Source organism: Eulemur rufifrons, chromosome 8 (assembly GCF_041146395.1).
Source record: "Eulemur rufifrons isolate Redbay chromosome 8, OSU_ERuf_1, whole genome shotgun sequence".
Taxonomy (NCBI): Eukaryota; Metazoa; Chordata; class Mammalia; order Primates; family Lemuridae; genus Eulemur; species Eulemur rufifrons.
The window spans coordinates 90,794,845-90,812,837 of record NC_090990.1 but is presented as its reverse complement, the minus strand read 5'-3'; the positions used below and the strand labels follow the sequence as shown (position 1 = coordinate 90,812,837).

General features: G+C 35.5%; 1 protein-coding gene across 1 annotated transcript in view; it reads right to left on the bottom strand.

The window, feature by feature from the left end:
• The window catches only part of CEP350 (centrosomal protein 350), a 159,567-nt gene that overhangs the window by 73,266 nt on the left and 68,308 nt on the right, over window positions 1–17,993 (bottom strand). Inside the window, exons 15-21 of the mRNA XM_069480283.1 lie at window positions 16,440–16,626; window positions 13,363–13,580; window positions 9,013–9,176; window positions 5,414–5,524; window positions 4,849–4,989; window positions 3,485–3,621; window positions 2,191–2,313 (exon numbers count right to left, since the gene is read on the bottom strand). Of these exons, the coding sequence (XP_069336384.1) occupies window positions 2,191–2,313; window positions 3,485–3,621; window positions 4,849–4,989; window positions 5,414–5,524; window positions 9,013–9,176; window positions 13,363–13,580; window positions 16,440–16,626 (1,081 nt within the window). The remainder of the gene's footprint in view (window positions 1–2,190; window positions 2,314–3,484; window positions 3,622–4,848; window positions 4,990–5,413; window positions 5,525–9,012; window positions 9,177–13,362; window positions 13,581–16,439; window positions 16,627–17,993) is intronic.

Below are 17,993 nucleotides of genomic sequence, written 5' to 3'. Positions count from 1 at the left end.
CCTCTGCACATGCTATTTCCTCTTCTGAATGCCCTTCCTTCTTTGTCTAATGGACTACTAATTCAAGACTAAGTTCAAGTGTCATTTCTGCAAAGTCCTCACGAATCCTTCCCTAACCCTCAAGGAAGGTTTGGTCACTTCTACCCCTGTGCTCCTGCTGTTTTTTGTCTATATTTCTATGATAGTATTTATCATAATATAATGCAATTGTCTGGTTTAATAGGTATTTTTGAAAAGATAAACCTTCTAATAAAGCTGTAAGGTAAAAGATATAAGCCAACAAATAGCAAGGGCTTCGAAGTCGGAAGGACATGGGGTTGAACCCCAATTCTACCAATCAGTAGTGATGTGTCAATCATTTCTCTTAATAAACATGTAGTAGACTATCCATTGTATGCTTTACACTTTAGTAAGTTCTTGGGATACAAGTACACATGGTCCCCACTAGGATGGCTATAATAAAAAAAAAAAAAAAAAAAAAAGACAATAACAAGTGTTGGTGAGGATGTGGAAACATTTTACATTCCTGGTATGGGAATCTAAAATGGTGCAGCTGCTTTGGAAAACAGTGTGGCAATTCTTAATACGTTAAATTATTTCAAAAAGTTAAACAGAGTTACCGTATAACTCAGCAGTTCCACTCCTAAGTATATACTCAAGATAGATGAAAACATATATCCACATAAAAACTTGTACATGAATGTTCATGGCAGCATTATTCATAATAGTCAGAGTGGTAACAACCCAAATGTCTATCAACTGATGAAAGGATAAATAAAATGTGGTATTATCTGTGCAATACAATATTATTTGGCCATATAAATGAAGTAGTAACATATGCTACAACATAGATGAACCCTGAAAACATTATGATAAGCGAAAGCAGTCACAGTACCACATAGTGTAATGATGCCATTTATATAAAAAATCCAGAATACACAAATCCATAGAGAATGCAGATGGAAAGCAGATTAGTGGTGCAAGACAGGGGCATAGGGAGTGACTGCTAATGGGTACTGGGTTTCTAGAAGGGGTATCTAAAGCAGACTAGGGTAGCACCAATTCTTGAAGGGTAAGTAAAAGTAAACTAAACGAAATGAAGGAGGGAAGAGTCTAGAAAGAAGGTGTATCGTATGTAATGGCACAGAAGACAAAGAGAACATGGTTCTGTTAAAGAACTGTAAGTAGTTAGAATTAGTAGAGTATTCTAAGAGACGAAATGCTAAAACACAGGGCTGGAATTGGACCAAAGGCTCAATTATAAAGAGACTTTTATACTATGCTAAGTGATATGAATGTTACCTTGAATGTTCTGAGGGAATACTCAAAAGTTTCAAATAGGCGAATAACCAAATTGGCTGCACATTTTAGAAAAATCACTCTGGTTACCATGTGGCTAATGAATAGAGTGGGGAAAGATTAGAGGATGGGGAAACAACCTATTAGGAGTCTACCACAGTAATCCAGATGATGGCTTAAATGACGTATCAGTGAAGTAGTGTCAGTAAAGGTTAAATGAAATCACATAGTTTCAGAGGCATAATAAGTACTTAATAATAACTGGTACTTTTCCCACATTAATTTTCATGTTTTTAAGTCTCATGATTTAATTTTTTAAATTGAAGTTTTATTACACTTGGCAATGTCAGTGTCTTACCTCTAAGAATTCTGGAAAGGAGCCTCTAACACCTTCTAATCCAAGGATGGAACCATAAATTGAAAACTATTAGGTTGGTGCAAAAGTAATTGCGGTTTTAGCATTGTTGAAATTTGCCATTTGCTATTGGAATACATTCTTAAATAAATGTGGTTATATTATACATCATTTTAATGTGCATTTCTCAATTTATTTTTTTTGCTAATGATTTATTATTTGCTGCTTATTTTATATTTATTTTAGACTATGGAAATGATGTTAGACAAAAAACAAATTCTAGTGATTTTCTTCTTCAAGTTCAAAATGGGTCGTAAAGCAGAGATTTATACAACGCTTGTATAATGTAGGTTCTCAAGGAATAGTAGCTATATTATTTTTATAAATTAGCAAATTAAATGGAAAAGCCAGCACTTTGAAGGGCAAACACTGTTCGATTTAAAGAAACAAGATTAAGAAGTCAAAGAAAAGCAATGTTTAAGCCACTTATCAGAGTTTACTAAACTGTACTGATAAAGAAATCAAACTATCTTCACCTTTGACCATGATTCTTATATCTTGAGGACTCAGAATAACTGTCATATGAAGGGGAATACTTCTGATGCTTTGAGTCAAGAGTTCCGTCTTTACTCTGAGAGAGTAAAACAGATTGATTTTTCCTACAAAGAGATAAAAACTGATTAAGTATTCAAAGTCCCCAATAACAGAAAAATTTTAAATACTACTTGAAAGGAATACGAGAAAAAACCTTGAATAAATAGAAATTATGAAATAACTGTTACAAAGTATTTGAGAAAAAAAGGCATTCAATAGAAAAGGACATATAACACATTAAAGAGTATTTTCTGCTTTATTAAGGAAAATAACCACAAAATCACTCCTAGTATCAATGAGTGTTAATAAAGACTTAAAATCTATGAATTAGAGGTTGTCAAAAGATGATTAAAAACATACACACAAATATGATCATGCCACTCAGCCTTGCCTAAAGAACCTCCTTAATTACTTTTCATTGCTCCTAGAATAAATTCCAAAATCCTAAAGTCTGCAAGGTCCTACCATGATCTGATCTGTGCATCATCTTATACCCTTCTGCTCTTTGCTCTCTGCCTCCAGTTAAAATGGTCTTCTTTTATTTTCTTTTCTTAAATATGTCATGTTTCTTCTCCCTTCTTTTTTTTTCTTTTCTTTTTCTTTTTTTTTTTTTTTTGAGACAAGGTCTTGCTCTGTCACCCAGGCTGAAGTGCAGTGGCATGATCATAGCTCACTACAGCCTCAAACTCCGAGCTCAAGAGATCCTCCTGCCTCAGCCTTCCATGTAGCTGGGACTACAGGTACACACCACCATGTCCGGCTAATTTGTTTTTATCTTTTGTAGAGATGGGGTCTCACTACGTTGCCCAGGCTGGTCTTGAACTCCTGGACTCAAGCAATCTTCCCACCTCAGCCTCTCAAAGCTCTGGGATTACAGGTATGAGCCATGTGCCTGGCCCAAGGCTTTTGATCTGCCTATTCTTTATATCCTTTACATCACTGACTCCTCATCCACCAAATCTCACCATAAGATTTATTTCCTTAGGAAAATCTTCTCTGACCTCCTCGTACCCCAGGCTATTCAAATTCCTGTGTTACATATTTCTGAGATATGTGTTTCTTTCTTCCATAACACTTATCTCAGTTTGTAAATGTTCATTCACTTCACTGAATATTTGACTAATGTTTATCTTCCCTACTAGACTGTATGCCCATAACTGTATTCCCAGTACTCAGAATAGTACCTAGGACATAAGAGATACTCATTACATATTTGCTGAATGAATGAATATTAACCTATCTGTTTCAGCTCTGGTACTCAGTTGTTTCATGACGTCTGGAAAGTGTTGCCGCTGGTGGTCATGCAGTGTTGCTAGGGGAGCTCCTGAAGCAGTGATAGCATCTGAGATATGAGTTCGAGTCAACTCTGCCATCTAAATATAAGCACACCCAAGAAAGGCAAATGTAGACGTAAAGAGATAATATCAAGAAGAACTGAGAAGGTGCACAGTGTCTTGGAAAGATCAATGAAATGAGAGCAAGCAAATTCTGCTACTAACAGAAGAAATGTTTTGGCCAAGTCACTTTAGGCTCTTTAAATCTCCACAGCTTCATCTTATAAAAATAAAGAGTGAGACTACATGATTTATAAGCTTTCACCCAGCTATAACAATCTATGAACTAGACAGAGAAGCTTCACATCACATAGTAAGCAGTAGTAAACCAAAAATTAAATCTTCCTTTAAGAATCAAGTCAATTACAACTTACTTTCTAACTCTTTTTGGACCAACAATGTGAAATACATTTTCCCTATTCTTAACCATTATTGCAACTGCTACATATATTATTCATTTCATATTTCTTCAATCATTGCTTTGAGCTATTCCTTTTTCCAATGAACTAAAGTGCTTTGAAATCTTTGTTAATGTTGTCTACTACATTAAAAGTTTCTTGAGAAAGGAAACTCAATTTCATATTTATTTGTACAACCTCATAGTACCCAACATATAGTAGGTTCATGGAATTTTAATAACTGAGTCATTTTACAAACTGCTAAAATAAAGTAAAATTGTATCTATAAATTATGATAGCCTATATAGAGACAGCAATAAAACTATTCCTGGCTTTACCTTTGGTACAATAAAAGAAAAGACACTAACATCATTCTGGGCAAAAATGTATCATCCTCATACAAAGCAGATCACCAGCTCCCTGGGGCTGAAATTGGGACTGATTGCAAATGGGTATGAAGGAACTTTTTAAAGTGATAGAATATCTATCTCTTGATCATGGTGGTAGTTATAGGGAGATATAGACATACGCACACATGCAAGTTAAAATTCATCAAACTGCACACTTAAAATGGGTGCATTTCATCATTTGTAAATTATACATCAATAAAGTCAATACTTTTCTAAAAAGCTTACCAGAGGGCAGAAACTTAGAGTTCTTCTCTATCTTTTCTGCCTCTATAACATTTACATGTACAATACACTCCAATCAACAGTGCCTCTTATTTCAATAGGGTATGGCCTCCAGTAAAAGTCACTAATTCGAAGTATGTATTTACTAGACATTGGAAATCTGTTATTGGTAAGAGCAAAGTTACTAAGATTGACTAAAAAGAATTAAAAAGAAAAGGGTTCTCAGCGGCTCTTACCTCACAGATTTGGCGTGCTGCATCTGTGGTGAGGCGAGCAGTCTCTGTTTGCTGAGCTACTATTTTACAGGTTGCTTCCTGCAAGACTTCAGTTACTTCCCGTTGTGATTTAACCACCTGCTGCAAGGATTCTGCATGGACCTTTATATAAAAGAGGGCAAAAAAAAAGAAGTTATGTTTCAGTCTCCCCTCTACCCAAATTAGTTTTAATTTATAAATTTATTTCATGCATTAAATACCTTGTGGAAAAAAACACTTGACTACAATCTGAGTTTCATGGTTTAAGTCTTAACTCCACTGTTCACAAGTTAATGTGTCTATGGACAAATAACTACAATGTACCAGAATTCTTACTTCTCTAAATCAGGGTAAGTCTTAACTACTTATTTCATAGGGTTGCGACAAGAATCAAATGACATGAAATTATCCCATAAAAAGTATTTAATACTACAATAATTATTTATATCTTTACTCCTCTATAATTAAAAAAACACTAAAGCGATTTCTAAGATACAAATTTAGGTTTAAAAAACCAGAATTTGCTGCAAAATATTAAATAAGTTACCTGAGCTGCTTTGTTTCGGGTTTCTTCTAATTGTCTCTGACATTCCAGAGCCTCTTGTTCAGCTTTGAGTTTCAAAAGGGCCAAGTCTCTTTCATGGCGTTGCTGCTGTGCCTTCAAATTAAACAAATGGCCAAATATTAATTCTAAGATATTAAACTACTTTAACACAGTGACTAGAACACACACAATGATATATTTGTAACACAAATTATTTCGAGCAACCAATTAGAGCCTAAAGAAAAAGGCAATGAAGAGATCAGTCATCAGCCATTTATCATTTATCAAATATTTAGTGACCACCTACCATACATTAAATAATGTAGTAATATAAAAAATTTCCAAGGCATGAGGACTAAGAACTGATACCAAAAAGCCATTTAGAAAGCAAAAGCTATACTACCTAACTCTTTGGAAGAGATAAAAATATGTCCTATGTGTAAAAATAAAAATAATGCCTCACATCTCACAATTTTATGATTCTTCTGACTTTGAAGGCACAGCCACATAAAAATTGTTGCCCTCATAAAAGGTCTTCTGGTCACCAAGACCCTTTCTTAACATTATTCTATACAATGTTGTCTATAAATTTATATATTTCATCTCTTCTGAATTAGTACTAAATAATACAGGTTCTCCAAAGGTGGTAAGGCTATATGTAAAAAGTCGTATTTTGCTCTGCCCAAATCTGCACACCCAGAATTATAATGTTTCTCTAAAATGGTAGAAAATCTCAGTGCTGATATAGATTTCAAGGTCAGCATGACTCTGCACTGCAATGGGGCCATTTCTTCAATATGATGATTCTCAACAGAATTGGTATCAGTCCCTCCCTACTCTCTACCAGGGAACATTTGGAAATGTCTAGGGAGTGTCCGCTGTCACAGTGATGGGACAGCACTACTGTTATTTAGTGGGAGGGGTGCAAAAATGTTGAACTCCCTGCAAAGTATGGGACAGTCCCACACAAAGAATTGTCTGATAGGTATTGTGGGAAGAAGAACTGGAAAATGAAATTGAAAAAAAAAAAAAAAAAATTTAGGCCGAGCGCGGTGGCTCATGCCTGTAATCCTAGCACTCTGGGAGGCCGAGGCAGGACAATCGCTCGAGGTCAGGATTTCAAGACCAGCCTGAGCACAAGCGAGACCCCGTCTCTTCTAAAAATAGAAAGAAATGATCTGGACAGTTAAAAATATATAGAAAAAAATTAGCCGGGCATGGTCATACATTCCTGTAGTCCCAGCTACTCGGGAGGCTGAAGCAGGAGGATTGCTTGAGCCCAGGAGTTTGAGGTTGCTGTGAGCTAGGCTGACGCCACGGCACTCACTCTAGCCTGGGCAACAGAGGGAGACTCTGTCTCAAAAGAAAAAAAAAAAGAAAGAAAGGAAAAAAAATTTACAATGGCATAAAAAAATAAAATATTTAGAAATAAATTTTAAAATGCGTAGCTCTCTACAATGAAAATTATAATACTGCTGAGAGAAATATTAAAAGACCTAAATAACCAGAAAAATGTATCATGTTCATGAATTAGAAGAGGCAATATTAAGATGTGAATTCTCTTCACAATGACCTATAGATTCAATGCTATTCTAATTAAAATTCCACTGGACTTTTTTCTGGTAGAAACTGACAAACTGATTCTATAAGTTATGTGGAAACGCAAAAAAACCTAGAATAGCCAAAACCATCTTGAAAAAAAAAAGAACAAAGTTGAAGGAAATATATCATGATTTCAGGACTCACTAAAAAGTCACAGTAATAAAAATAATATGGTACTGGCATTGAGGACAAAGAGATCAATGGAAAAGAACAGAGTCCAGAAATAGACCTACACATAAGGGGCTACTTGATCACTGATAAAGGCACTATGGTAATACAAGTCTTTTTTTTAAAAAATGGTGCTGGAACAACTGAATATTGATATGAGAGAAAAATGAACTTTCATCACATCAAATCCCAAAATTAACTTGAGAAGGATCACACACTTATATATAAAAGCTAAAACTATACAGCTTTTGGGAAAAACATAAGAGAATATCTTTATTAGAGTATCTTATATTGTAGCGTAGACAAAAATTTCTTAAAAAACAAAAGGTACTACCATAAAAGAAAAAAATTAAAACTGGATTTCATGAAAATTAAAAACTTCTGTTCTTGAAAAGACAGTTTAAAAAATGAAAAGGTAAGCTAAGAAGTGGTATATAATATTTGAAATATATCTGCAAAAGACTTGTTTCCAGAAAATGTAAAGAACTCCTATAACTCAAGAATTAAAACACATCTCAATTTTGAAGTAGGCAAAAGACTTGATCAGATAGTCATAAAAGAATGGTCAGTAAATACATAAAAAGATAATCAAATTCATCAGTAATAAGAGAAATGCAAATTACAACCACAGTGAGATAATACTTCACATTCACTAGATGAATAAATAAAAAGGACTGGTAATAACAAATGACGGCAAGGATATGGAATAACTGGAAATCTCATGTATTATTGTAGGAGTGTAAAATGTTACAACCATTTTGGAAAACAGTATGGTAGTTTTTTTCTAAAGTTTCATATACTTATACTTGACCCAAGCAATTGCACTTCTAGGTATTTACACAAGAAAAATAAAAACATATGTACATACACTTGTTTAAAAATGTTCAAAGCAGGAATATTTGTAACAGCCAAAAGATGGAAATAATACAAACATATATCAACAGGAGAATGGATAAACAAATTGTCATATCAGTGGAATTTTACTCAGAAAAAAAAATTCAAAAAACCTACTGAAACAAAAACATGGATAAATCTTAAATTTATGTTGAATAAAATAAACACAATAGAGTTCAAAGTATACTTCCATTTATGTGAAGTTCTACAACAGATGAAATAAACTATGGTGCTGGAAATCAGAATAGTAATTACCTCTGGGAGGACGGATTAACTGAAAATGGGCATGAGTCAACTTTCTAGGGTGATGGAATATCTTGATTAGGGGTGATTATTACATAGGTATATACACTAATCAAAACTCATCAAAACTGTTCATTTAAAATCTCTGTATTTTATTGTAAATAAATAATATCTGTGTTAAAAAAAAAAAAAAAAAAGGATACCAATAGCATCTCTACTAAGGAACACTGCTGAGACCTTCTCTGGATTTTTGTTTGGTAAGGAAAAGTCCACATTATCCTGGCTTTATCAAACACCTGGGTCTCAGAAACTTCTCTTTTTGGTACAAATTAAGCATTAGAAAAACAAACAAACTCAGTCATCTCTGACTTATCAATGAAAAGAGAAAATATTAAGAATGCCTGACTGATTTTTACAGTCATTAAAACAAAGCAGAAAACATAGAAAAAAGTATTTGAGAGAAAATGATTGTGTTATGGCTCTGCTGCTAAATACAGTATCTTGAATTTTCTCTTTAGTACCATATATTATAGTTTTTCCCAGGATTATTTATAAGTGTCATTTGGCAGACCATTTTTTTTCTACTTGGCAGGTAAAGATTATTTTTTAAACTCATCATTAAGACTATTTTGAATAACAAAAAAAAAAGAAAAAGAAAGGCTAGTGAAAGCTAAAAAAGAAAACTGCACAAATACCTTTATGATCTGAGCCAGAGACACACTCTCCTGCTGAGCAAGTGAAATGCCCCTAACTCTTTCTACATCTGACAGCTGGTGCACCGACTCCTCAATGGCGTTCAGATAGCTGAGTTCTGCTGCCATGCGATGCTGGAGGCCGGCAGGAGAAAAGCGCTTAGAACCTGGAAGACATGACAAATGTCAAATAGAAAAGTTCACATGAAATTATGCCTCAGAGTTCTGTTTTCCTTTGTAGGAAACACGGGGACTTTAAAGTGAGTCACACAAATTTTTTTGTTTTCTAGTGCATATAAAAGTTATGTTTACATTATACTGTAGTCTACTAAATGTATAATAGCATTATGTCTAAGTAATGTACATACCTTAATTAAAAAAATACTTTATTGCTAAAAATGCTAACAATCACCTAAGCCTTCACCAAATCATAATCTTTTAGCTGGTGGAAGGTCTTGTCTCAATGTTGATGGCTGCTGATTGATCAGCAGCGGTGGTTGCTGAAGGTTGGGGTAGCTGTGGCATTGTCTTAAAATAAGACAACAACGAAATTTGCCACATTGACTCTTTCTTTCACGAAAGATTTCTCTGTAGTATACAATGCACTTTGGAGGCTTTTACCCACAGTTGAACTTCTTTTACAACTGGAGTTAATTCTCTAAACTTGCTGCTGCTTTATCAACTAAGTTTATATAATATTCTAAATCCTTTGTTGTCATTTCAACAATAATCACAGCATTTTCACTAGGAGTATATTCCATCTCGACAAACCACTTTCTTTGCTTATCCATAAGAAGCAACTCCTCCTACATTCAAATTTTACCATGGGATTGCAGCAATTCAGTCCCATCTTCAGGCTCCATTTCTAATTCTAGTTCTCTTGCTTTATCTACCATATCTGCAATTATTTCTGTTAAAGTCTTGGACCCCTTAAAGTCATCCATGAAGGTTGGAATCACCTTCTAAACTTCTGTTAATGTTGACATTTTGTTTTTCTTTTCTTTTCTTTTTTTTTTTTTTTTCAGTAGAGACAGTGTCTTGCTCTTGCTCAGGCTGGTCTCCAACTCCTGAGCTCAAGCGATCCTCCTGCCTTGGCCTCCCAGAGTGCTAGGATTACAGGCGTGAGCCACCATGCCCGGCCAATGTTGATATTTTGATCTCCCATGAATCATGAATGTGATTTTTCTTGCCTCAGATGTATTCATACAAAAAGCACAGAAGAACAACAGCCCCATGCAGACAGCAGCCCAGGGGTTACACCAGTCCGTCTGTCCTTTCATTGACAGACAGAGGCCTCTACTCTGGAGCTCACTGGGGCCTGAGCATCTTTGGGCGCCTGAGTTGGAACCAGAACCGAAGCTAGAACTACAGCTGAAGGCACGGCCTGGGCCTTGCATTGATCCTTGGCCTTGGCTTTTGGCCAGCACAGCCTGAGACACTTGACAATGTGGGCTTGAGCATACTTCCCAAGCTTGGGATGGGCAACGTAGGCAAGTTGGTTGAGCTTACAGCTGATGCCCTTTGAGATCTTGGTCTTAACCTTCTAGGGCTTTATGAGGCCTTGATAGCCTCAGCATATGCACTCATAGCTTTGGCTTGCTGGTCTGTAACTTCTTCAGGACCTTTTTGTTGTTCTTTTTGGCAAAGTGCATGTTCCTTAGGAACCTGGGGTCCACCCCCCTTAAGATATTCACATCTTTGTGATGGGGGTTTCTGGATGCCACTTCTGTGCCATTTTCAGGACTGGTTATGGGAGGCGTTGTTCTTGGACTTGGCCATGTCTGCACTGTAACCCATGGCTGCCAGAGGCACCTGGGCACAAATGTTCTTAATGGAACCTAGAATTGAGAATCCATTGAAAACCAGAAGGTTTTCAATTTACTTTGCCCAGAGTCATCAAAGGAATCACTACCTGTGGCAGCGATAGCCTTACAAAATGTACTTCTTTTCTTTTCTTTTTTTTTTCTTTTCTTTTTTTTTTTTTTGAGACAGTCTCACTCTGTTGCCCTGGCTAGAGTGCAGTGGTGTCATCATAGCTCATTGCAGCCTCCAACTCCTGGGCTCAAGTGATCCTCCTGCCTCAGCCTCCCAAGTAGCTGGGACTACAGACATGCACCACCACACCCAGCTAATTTCTTTCTATTTTTAGTAGAGATGAGATCTCACTCTTGCTCAGGCTGGTCTCGAACTCCTGAGCCCAAGTAATCCTCCCACCTCAGCCACCCAGAGTGCTAGGATTACAGGCATGAGCCACCTCACCCAGTCAAAATGTATTTCTAAAATAGTAAGACTTGAAAATTGAAATAACTACTTGATCCATGGGCTGCAGAATGGATGTTGTGTTAGCAGGCATATAAAAACATTAATCTCCTTATATATCTCCATCAAAGCTCTTGGATGAGTAGGTGCACTGTCAATGAGCAGTAATACTTTTGAAAAGAATCTTTTTTTCTCAGCATTAGGTCTCAACAGTGGGCTTAAAATATTCAGTACACCATGCTGCAAACAAATGTGCTATCATCCAGGATTTGTTTTTCATTTATAGAGCACATGCAGAGTAGATTTAACATAATTCTTAAGGGCCCTAGGATTTTCAGAATGGTAAATGAACACTGGCTTCAACTGAAAGTCACCAGGTATATTAGCCCCTAAAAGGAGAGTCAGCCTGTCCTCTGAAGCTTTGAAGCAAAGCCCTGACTTCTCTCTAGCTATGAAAGTTCTAGATGGCATCTTCTTTCAGTATCACGTCATTTCACCTACATTGAAAATCTGTTTTTTAATGTAGCCACCTTCATCAATTTGCTTCTGGATAACTTGCTACAGCTTCTATATCGGCACTTGTTTCACCTTGCACTGTTATGTTATGGAGACAGCTTCTTTCCTGAAACCTCATGAACTAACCTCTGCTAGCTTCAAACTTTTCTTCTACAGCTTCTTCACCTCTCTCAGCCTTCACTGAATTGAAGAAAGTTAGGACCTTGCTCTGGATTAGGCTTTGGCTCAGGTTGTGGCTAGTTTGATCCTCTATCCAGACCACTAAAACTTTCTCCATATCAGCAATAAGGCTGTTTTTCTTTCTTTCTTTCTTTTTTTTTTTTTTTTTTGAGACAGAGTCTCACTCTGTTGCCCAGGCTAGAGTGAGTGCCGTGGCGTCAGCCTAGCTCACAGCAACCTCAAACTCCTGAGCTCAAGTGATCCTCCTGTCTCAGCCTCCCGAGTAGCTGGGACTACAGGCATGCGCCACCATGCCCAGCTAATTTTTTCTATATATATTTTTAGCTGTCCATATAATTTCTTTCTATTTTTAGTAGAGATGGGGTCTCGCTCTTGCTCAGGCTGGTCTCGAACTCCTGAGCTCAAACGATCCGCCCACCTCGGCCTCCCAGAGTGCTAGGATTACAGGCGTGAGCCACCGCGCCCGGCCTGTTTTTCTTTCTTATCATTCATGTATTCATTAGAGTAGAACTTTTAATTTCCTTCAGGATCATTTCCTTTGCATTCACAACTTGGCTAACTGTTTGGCATAAAAGGCCTATCTTGGCTTTTGACATACCTTCCTCACTAAGCTTACTTATTTCTAGCTTTTGATTTAAAGTGAGAGACATACAATACTTCTTTTCACTTAAATACTTAGAGACTATCAGAGGGTTATTAACTGATCTAATTTCAATACTGTTGTATCTCAGGGAATAGGGAAGCCCAAGGAGAGGGAGCATGATGGGGAACAGCCAGAACACATACAATGTTGATTGATTAAGTTTGTCCTCTTATATGGGTTTGGTTCATGGCACCCCAAACAATTACAATAGTAACATCAAAGATTATTGATCACAGATCACCATAACATATATAATAATGAAAAAGCTTGAAATATCAAGAGAATCACGAAAATGTGACAGAGCCATGAAGTAAGCATATGCTATTGGAAAAATGGCACTGATAGACTTGTTCAACACACAGTTGCCACAAACCTGCAATTTATAAAAAATGCAATATTTGGAAAGCATAATGAAGCAAAGCACAATAAAATAAGGTATGCCTGTACAATGCAGTTACTTCTTTTAAGTGTGTATATGCGCATGTGTGTATACATACTCCTATAAACAGGAGTGCATATATGGGATATATTTTTCAGATGTGTTTTGACTAATGCTGGCAAGACGGGAAAAATCAACATTACTGAATCTCTCAGGCTTTTCAATATTTCATTCCTTGCACAGTATTTGTTTACTACTTCAAAGGTAATGACATTTAGTTGAAATAACATTTCACTATAGCTCAAATGAAAGAAAAGGAATTTTCAGGAAAAAAAGTTTAATATTTTAAGAACTACAACTGCATGGATCTACTTGCCTGGTGTTGAAGCCATCTCTGTAGTTGTTCTGCTGGCAGCCAGGTTCAGATCAGTCAAAGCTGCATTAGGCTTAAATGCTGTTGTAGTTGTAGGCATTACTGAGGACTTAGATCTTTCTAATGAAATTCCTGGAAGGTCAAACTGCAACAGTTTTTGGGAACTTGGAGATAGGGGAGAAGTTGGAGTTTTCTGAGATCTTCCCCTGTCTGATGAGACACTAGAAGTTTTGTTTCATAAAGACATTAGAGAAAGGAAAACTACTTCATAAGCCAGCTAAATGATTCAAAGAACAACATACATTACTTTCTTTATCAACATTAGCTTTAAAAACTGTGATTTAGGCATTTATTCTTTCAATATACTCACTATGCTGAATGAATGAACTATGACTAATCCTCTAATTGCTAGATTTACAGTGGTAAACAAGCCCAGCTCTATCCTAATAAACTCTGTCCTAAATAAAATGGAAAGGGAGTCTCTTAATTAAACTAGCACTTAACTCTTTTCTCTACAAGGTACATTTATCATGATTCACTCATTGTAATATAAAGCAAAGTCTTCTAAAATAGACATAGAGCAATAAAATTACAACCATATATAAAAGTCTTAAAATATGTCTCTGAAAGAGAACAAAATATCAATTTTTATTAAAAGTTAAAAAAATGACAAAAACACTGGTTACCTCTTTTGTTAACACAAAAGAGTCACAGAAAAAATTATTTTCATACTATCCACCTCTAAATACTTAATATATGTTTATTTGTTTATATCCACCTTTTAATACTATATCCTGAACTTTCTAGTAAGTAACCTCCCCATAACAAATTGATCATTAAAAACTCCTAAGGCATTTAATTCGATACAAGCACGTGTCTAGCCCCTTTTTGAAAAAGTAAGCTCATTAAAGGTATTATTTATTATAATACCAAGGATGTTGCCTTGCACTGAATATTTATTTATTTTTGAGACAGAGTTGCCCAGGCTGGAGTGCCGTGGCGTCAGCCCAGCTCACAGCAACCTCAAACTCCTGGGTTCAAGCAATCCTACTGCCTCAGCCTCCCGAGTAGCTGGGACTATAGGCATGCGCCACCATGCCTGGCTTATTTTTTCTATATATTTTTAGTTGTCCAGCTAATTTCTTTCTATTTTTAGTAGAGACGGGGTCTCGCTCTTGTTCAGGCTGGTCTTGAACTCCTGAGCTCAAACAATCTGCCTGCCTCAGCCTCCCAGAGTGCTAGGTGAATATTTATTTATTGAATACATTATTCAAAGATACTCCATAAAGTCTTTTAGCACAGTTAACATATTTCCAACATACTAAAACAAATTTGCCTTTAGTTTCTAATAAAATTATAATAGTTTTCAAAGATAAAAATTTCTCTTACGCCCAGCATAAAAATATTTGAATAAAAGTAGTTTTGAGAGGCACTCACTTGTTTACCTGACTTTGAATTTTCTATTAATGCTTTAGAGAAATACTATATCCAAGAGTCTGGCAATTTCATTTATGAAATATAAAAAGAATTACCATTTTAATAGATTGCCATTAAAGAATTCCAACACAAAATCAAACACAGTAAAGCACTCTGCACCTCACCTTATGGTTTTACAAGATGAATTTATACCTGCTTTGCAGAGAAAATTTAGTTAGACTAACATTTCTAAAAGTGTTTCCAATTATGTCAATGAGTATTAAAAAAATTTAAAGAGAAAAACAAAGAAAGAACAAACAAGCGAGTGAGCCAGCCTGGGGACACAGAGTATCCACAGCCAAATAAGATAAAATAGGTTTAACAATTTTTTAAAAATCTGAACTCCACCTTATCAAAGCCTCAAATTATTTTATCCACTGTGAATCTCCATGGGTGGGGAAGTGAGATCTAGATTATAGTATGGGGCACTTATCAAACTTATTTGGGTATGGATTCCATTTTAGAAATGTTTAACTTTGTAGATTTTGCCAGTTAAATCACCAGAGTATCTCTTAAGAAAAGGTAAAGTTTTGTAAATTCCAAAATCACTGACAAAGATATTAAAATTCAATTTTAAATATAGGAATGATGGTATTAATCATGCAACATTATTCGCAACATGAAAGCATTAAAAATGGTTATTTGTATGTGATACAGTATTAGAAGAAACACAAAGTTACTTTAAAAGGAAAAAAAAAATCAGTCCATGTCTTCTCAATCCCAATTTCCAGAAGGATAAAATCAGTACACAGATAAAACATCGTGTGAACAAATGAGTAGAAACTGTATAGGAAGCAATAACTGAAGGTTATTTGTAAGCAACAGGCTAAGTGCATAATATATGATATTAAAAAGAAGGGAGAAAAACATAGTATGCATGCTACATAACCAGTATAAGAGTGAGATTTCAAAATCAGCTTAAGCAGTGAGCTACGGTGATGTCACTGCACTCTAGCCTGGGCAACAGAACGAGACCCTGTCTCAAAAACAAACAAACAAACAAAAAATCAGCTTAAGTGGTCTAGTAAGTTGAGCAGGAGAGAAAAATTCAGAGGAAGAAATAAATAATAAGACCAAAAGGATGCTAAGTGTTGAGTTAAAAGAGTGAAAGAATACAGGTGAAAAGCAAAATCTGTAGACAAAGGAAATGAGATAGTTTGTGGTACCCCAGTGAAAACATTTCAAATAGAGTTAGGTTTTTAGAACTAATCTATGGATCCATGGGGTAACCATGACCTCCCAATGCACACTCAGGAAGGCAGATGCTTGGTCAAAACATTGAGCCAAGAAACCACCATGACAATGTCATTCAGAATAGAAAGGTAGGTTGTGTTAGAGGCAGAGAATTCCTGAGAAAGAGGCTGTAACAGTTTACGTAAGAGACCTATATTAAGTAATGACCATATTCTAATATACAAGTAAAGATTAGAGCTATGAACAAAGCTACAATGTCTATTCGGAAAGTACAGAATTTTGTAGTAGCTTATAAACACACAGTTAAGGAGACTGCCAAGCTAAAATTTACCAAATGAATTCTCTGAACATCAATGACACTGTAACTTTAATTATATATGAATTACAGAATAAAGTATATATTACTTTACCTCATAGAATGTCCAGAAAGATCCTCCAAAGTACTATCCGTGTCAAGAGTCTGCTCATAATCCTTGACAGAAAGTTTGCTACTGGTACCAGATTTCTTTCCTTGATGGGAGCCATGTTCTGAGACAAACTGTACTTTTTCCTCATCAAGAAGTGAGTTTTGAACATTTCCAGTGAATGAATCCAACCCTGTGAAGTAAATTTCTTTTAAAGCTGATTCCCAATATTAGAATTTGAGAGAGCTAACTGATACACAGATTTTAATAAAATAATAAAAAGGTATAAACCAGAATATTTTAAAATTGACTATCATGTATTTAAAATCTAAAACAAAGCAGTTCATCCTTCTGCCTCCATTTAATAAAAGTGAATTTTCTTCCATTAATATCCTCTGTTTCCTGTTCATTAATTGTTCTTTGCTCAACTAGTAATAAAAGACAAGTACATTAAATAAGAATGAAGTACTACTTTACTCCTATGAAAAAGTAACCAAAAAGAGGTGGTTTTGTTTGTTTGTTTGTTTAAAAGACAGGGTCTGTCCATTGCCTAGGCCGCAGTAGAGTGGCACAATCATAGCTCACTGCTGAAGTACCTACTATATCCCCAATGAGGTAACTGGAATTCTATGGGGCTTAATAACTTGTTTAAGGATACACAGTCAATAGTAGAACTAGGACATACACCCAGGCCTCTCGACTCTAAGTCTAGTGCACGATTCACCTTAATGGTATGTTTAAATGGCAGCATGAGAAAAATATTCATTATTTCCTTTTAAAAAAAAGCAGAGTACAAAATTGCATATATATTTTAATACCAGCCAGATTTTTTTTTTGAAATGTACTTATAGGTTTAAAGGTCACAAGAAAATGCAAAAGTGAAAAAACAATTATGCTGTATATTCATGTTCCCGGCAGCATTATTTACAATATCCAAAAGATAGAAGCAACCCAAGTACCCATCAATGGATGGACAAATATGGTACATACATACAAAGGAATATTATTCAGTCTTAAAAAGGACATTTGGAAACATGCTGCAACATGGATGAACCATGAAGACATTACGCGAAGTGAAATAAGTTAGTCACAAAAGGAGAAATATATGACTCCACTTATCTGAGGTACCTAGCACAGGCAAATTCATAGAGACAGAAAGTAGAATGGTGGTTGCCAGGGACCAGGGGGAGGGAGGAAAAGAGAGCTGTTGTTTAATAGGTACAGAGTTTCAGTATAGGAAGATGGAAAAGTTCTGGAGATGAATGGCAGGGATGGTTGTACAACAGTGTAAATATACTTAATGCTACTGACTGTACAGTTAAAACAGAAAAAAATCTAAGGGATTATTATTCATTTAGAAAAGATTCTTCAATCTAAAGTATATTTATGAGCCCTAGGCTAGAAGCAAGCTGTTAATACTGATTATCTCTAATTTTGCTATAATAAAGATGCATTGCCTTCATAATAAGAATATTTTATTCATTCATTTAATATTGTTCTTCAACAATAAATACACAATTTAAAAATTTCTCTTAACTTCAAACTATTAGGAATTTTAGA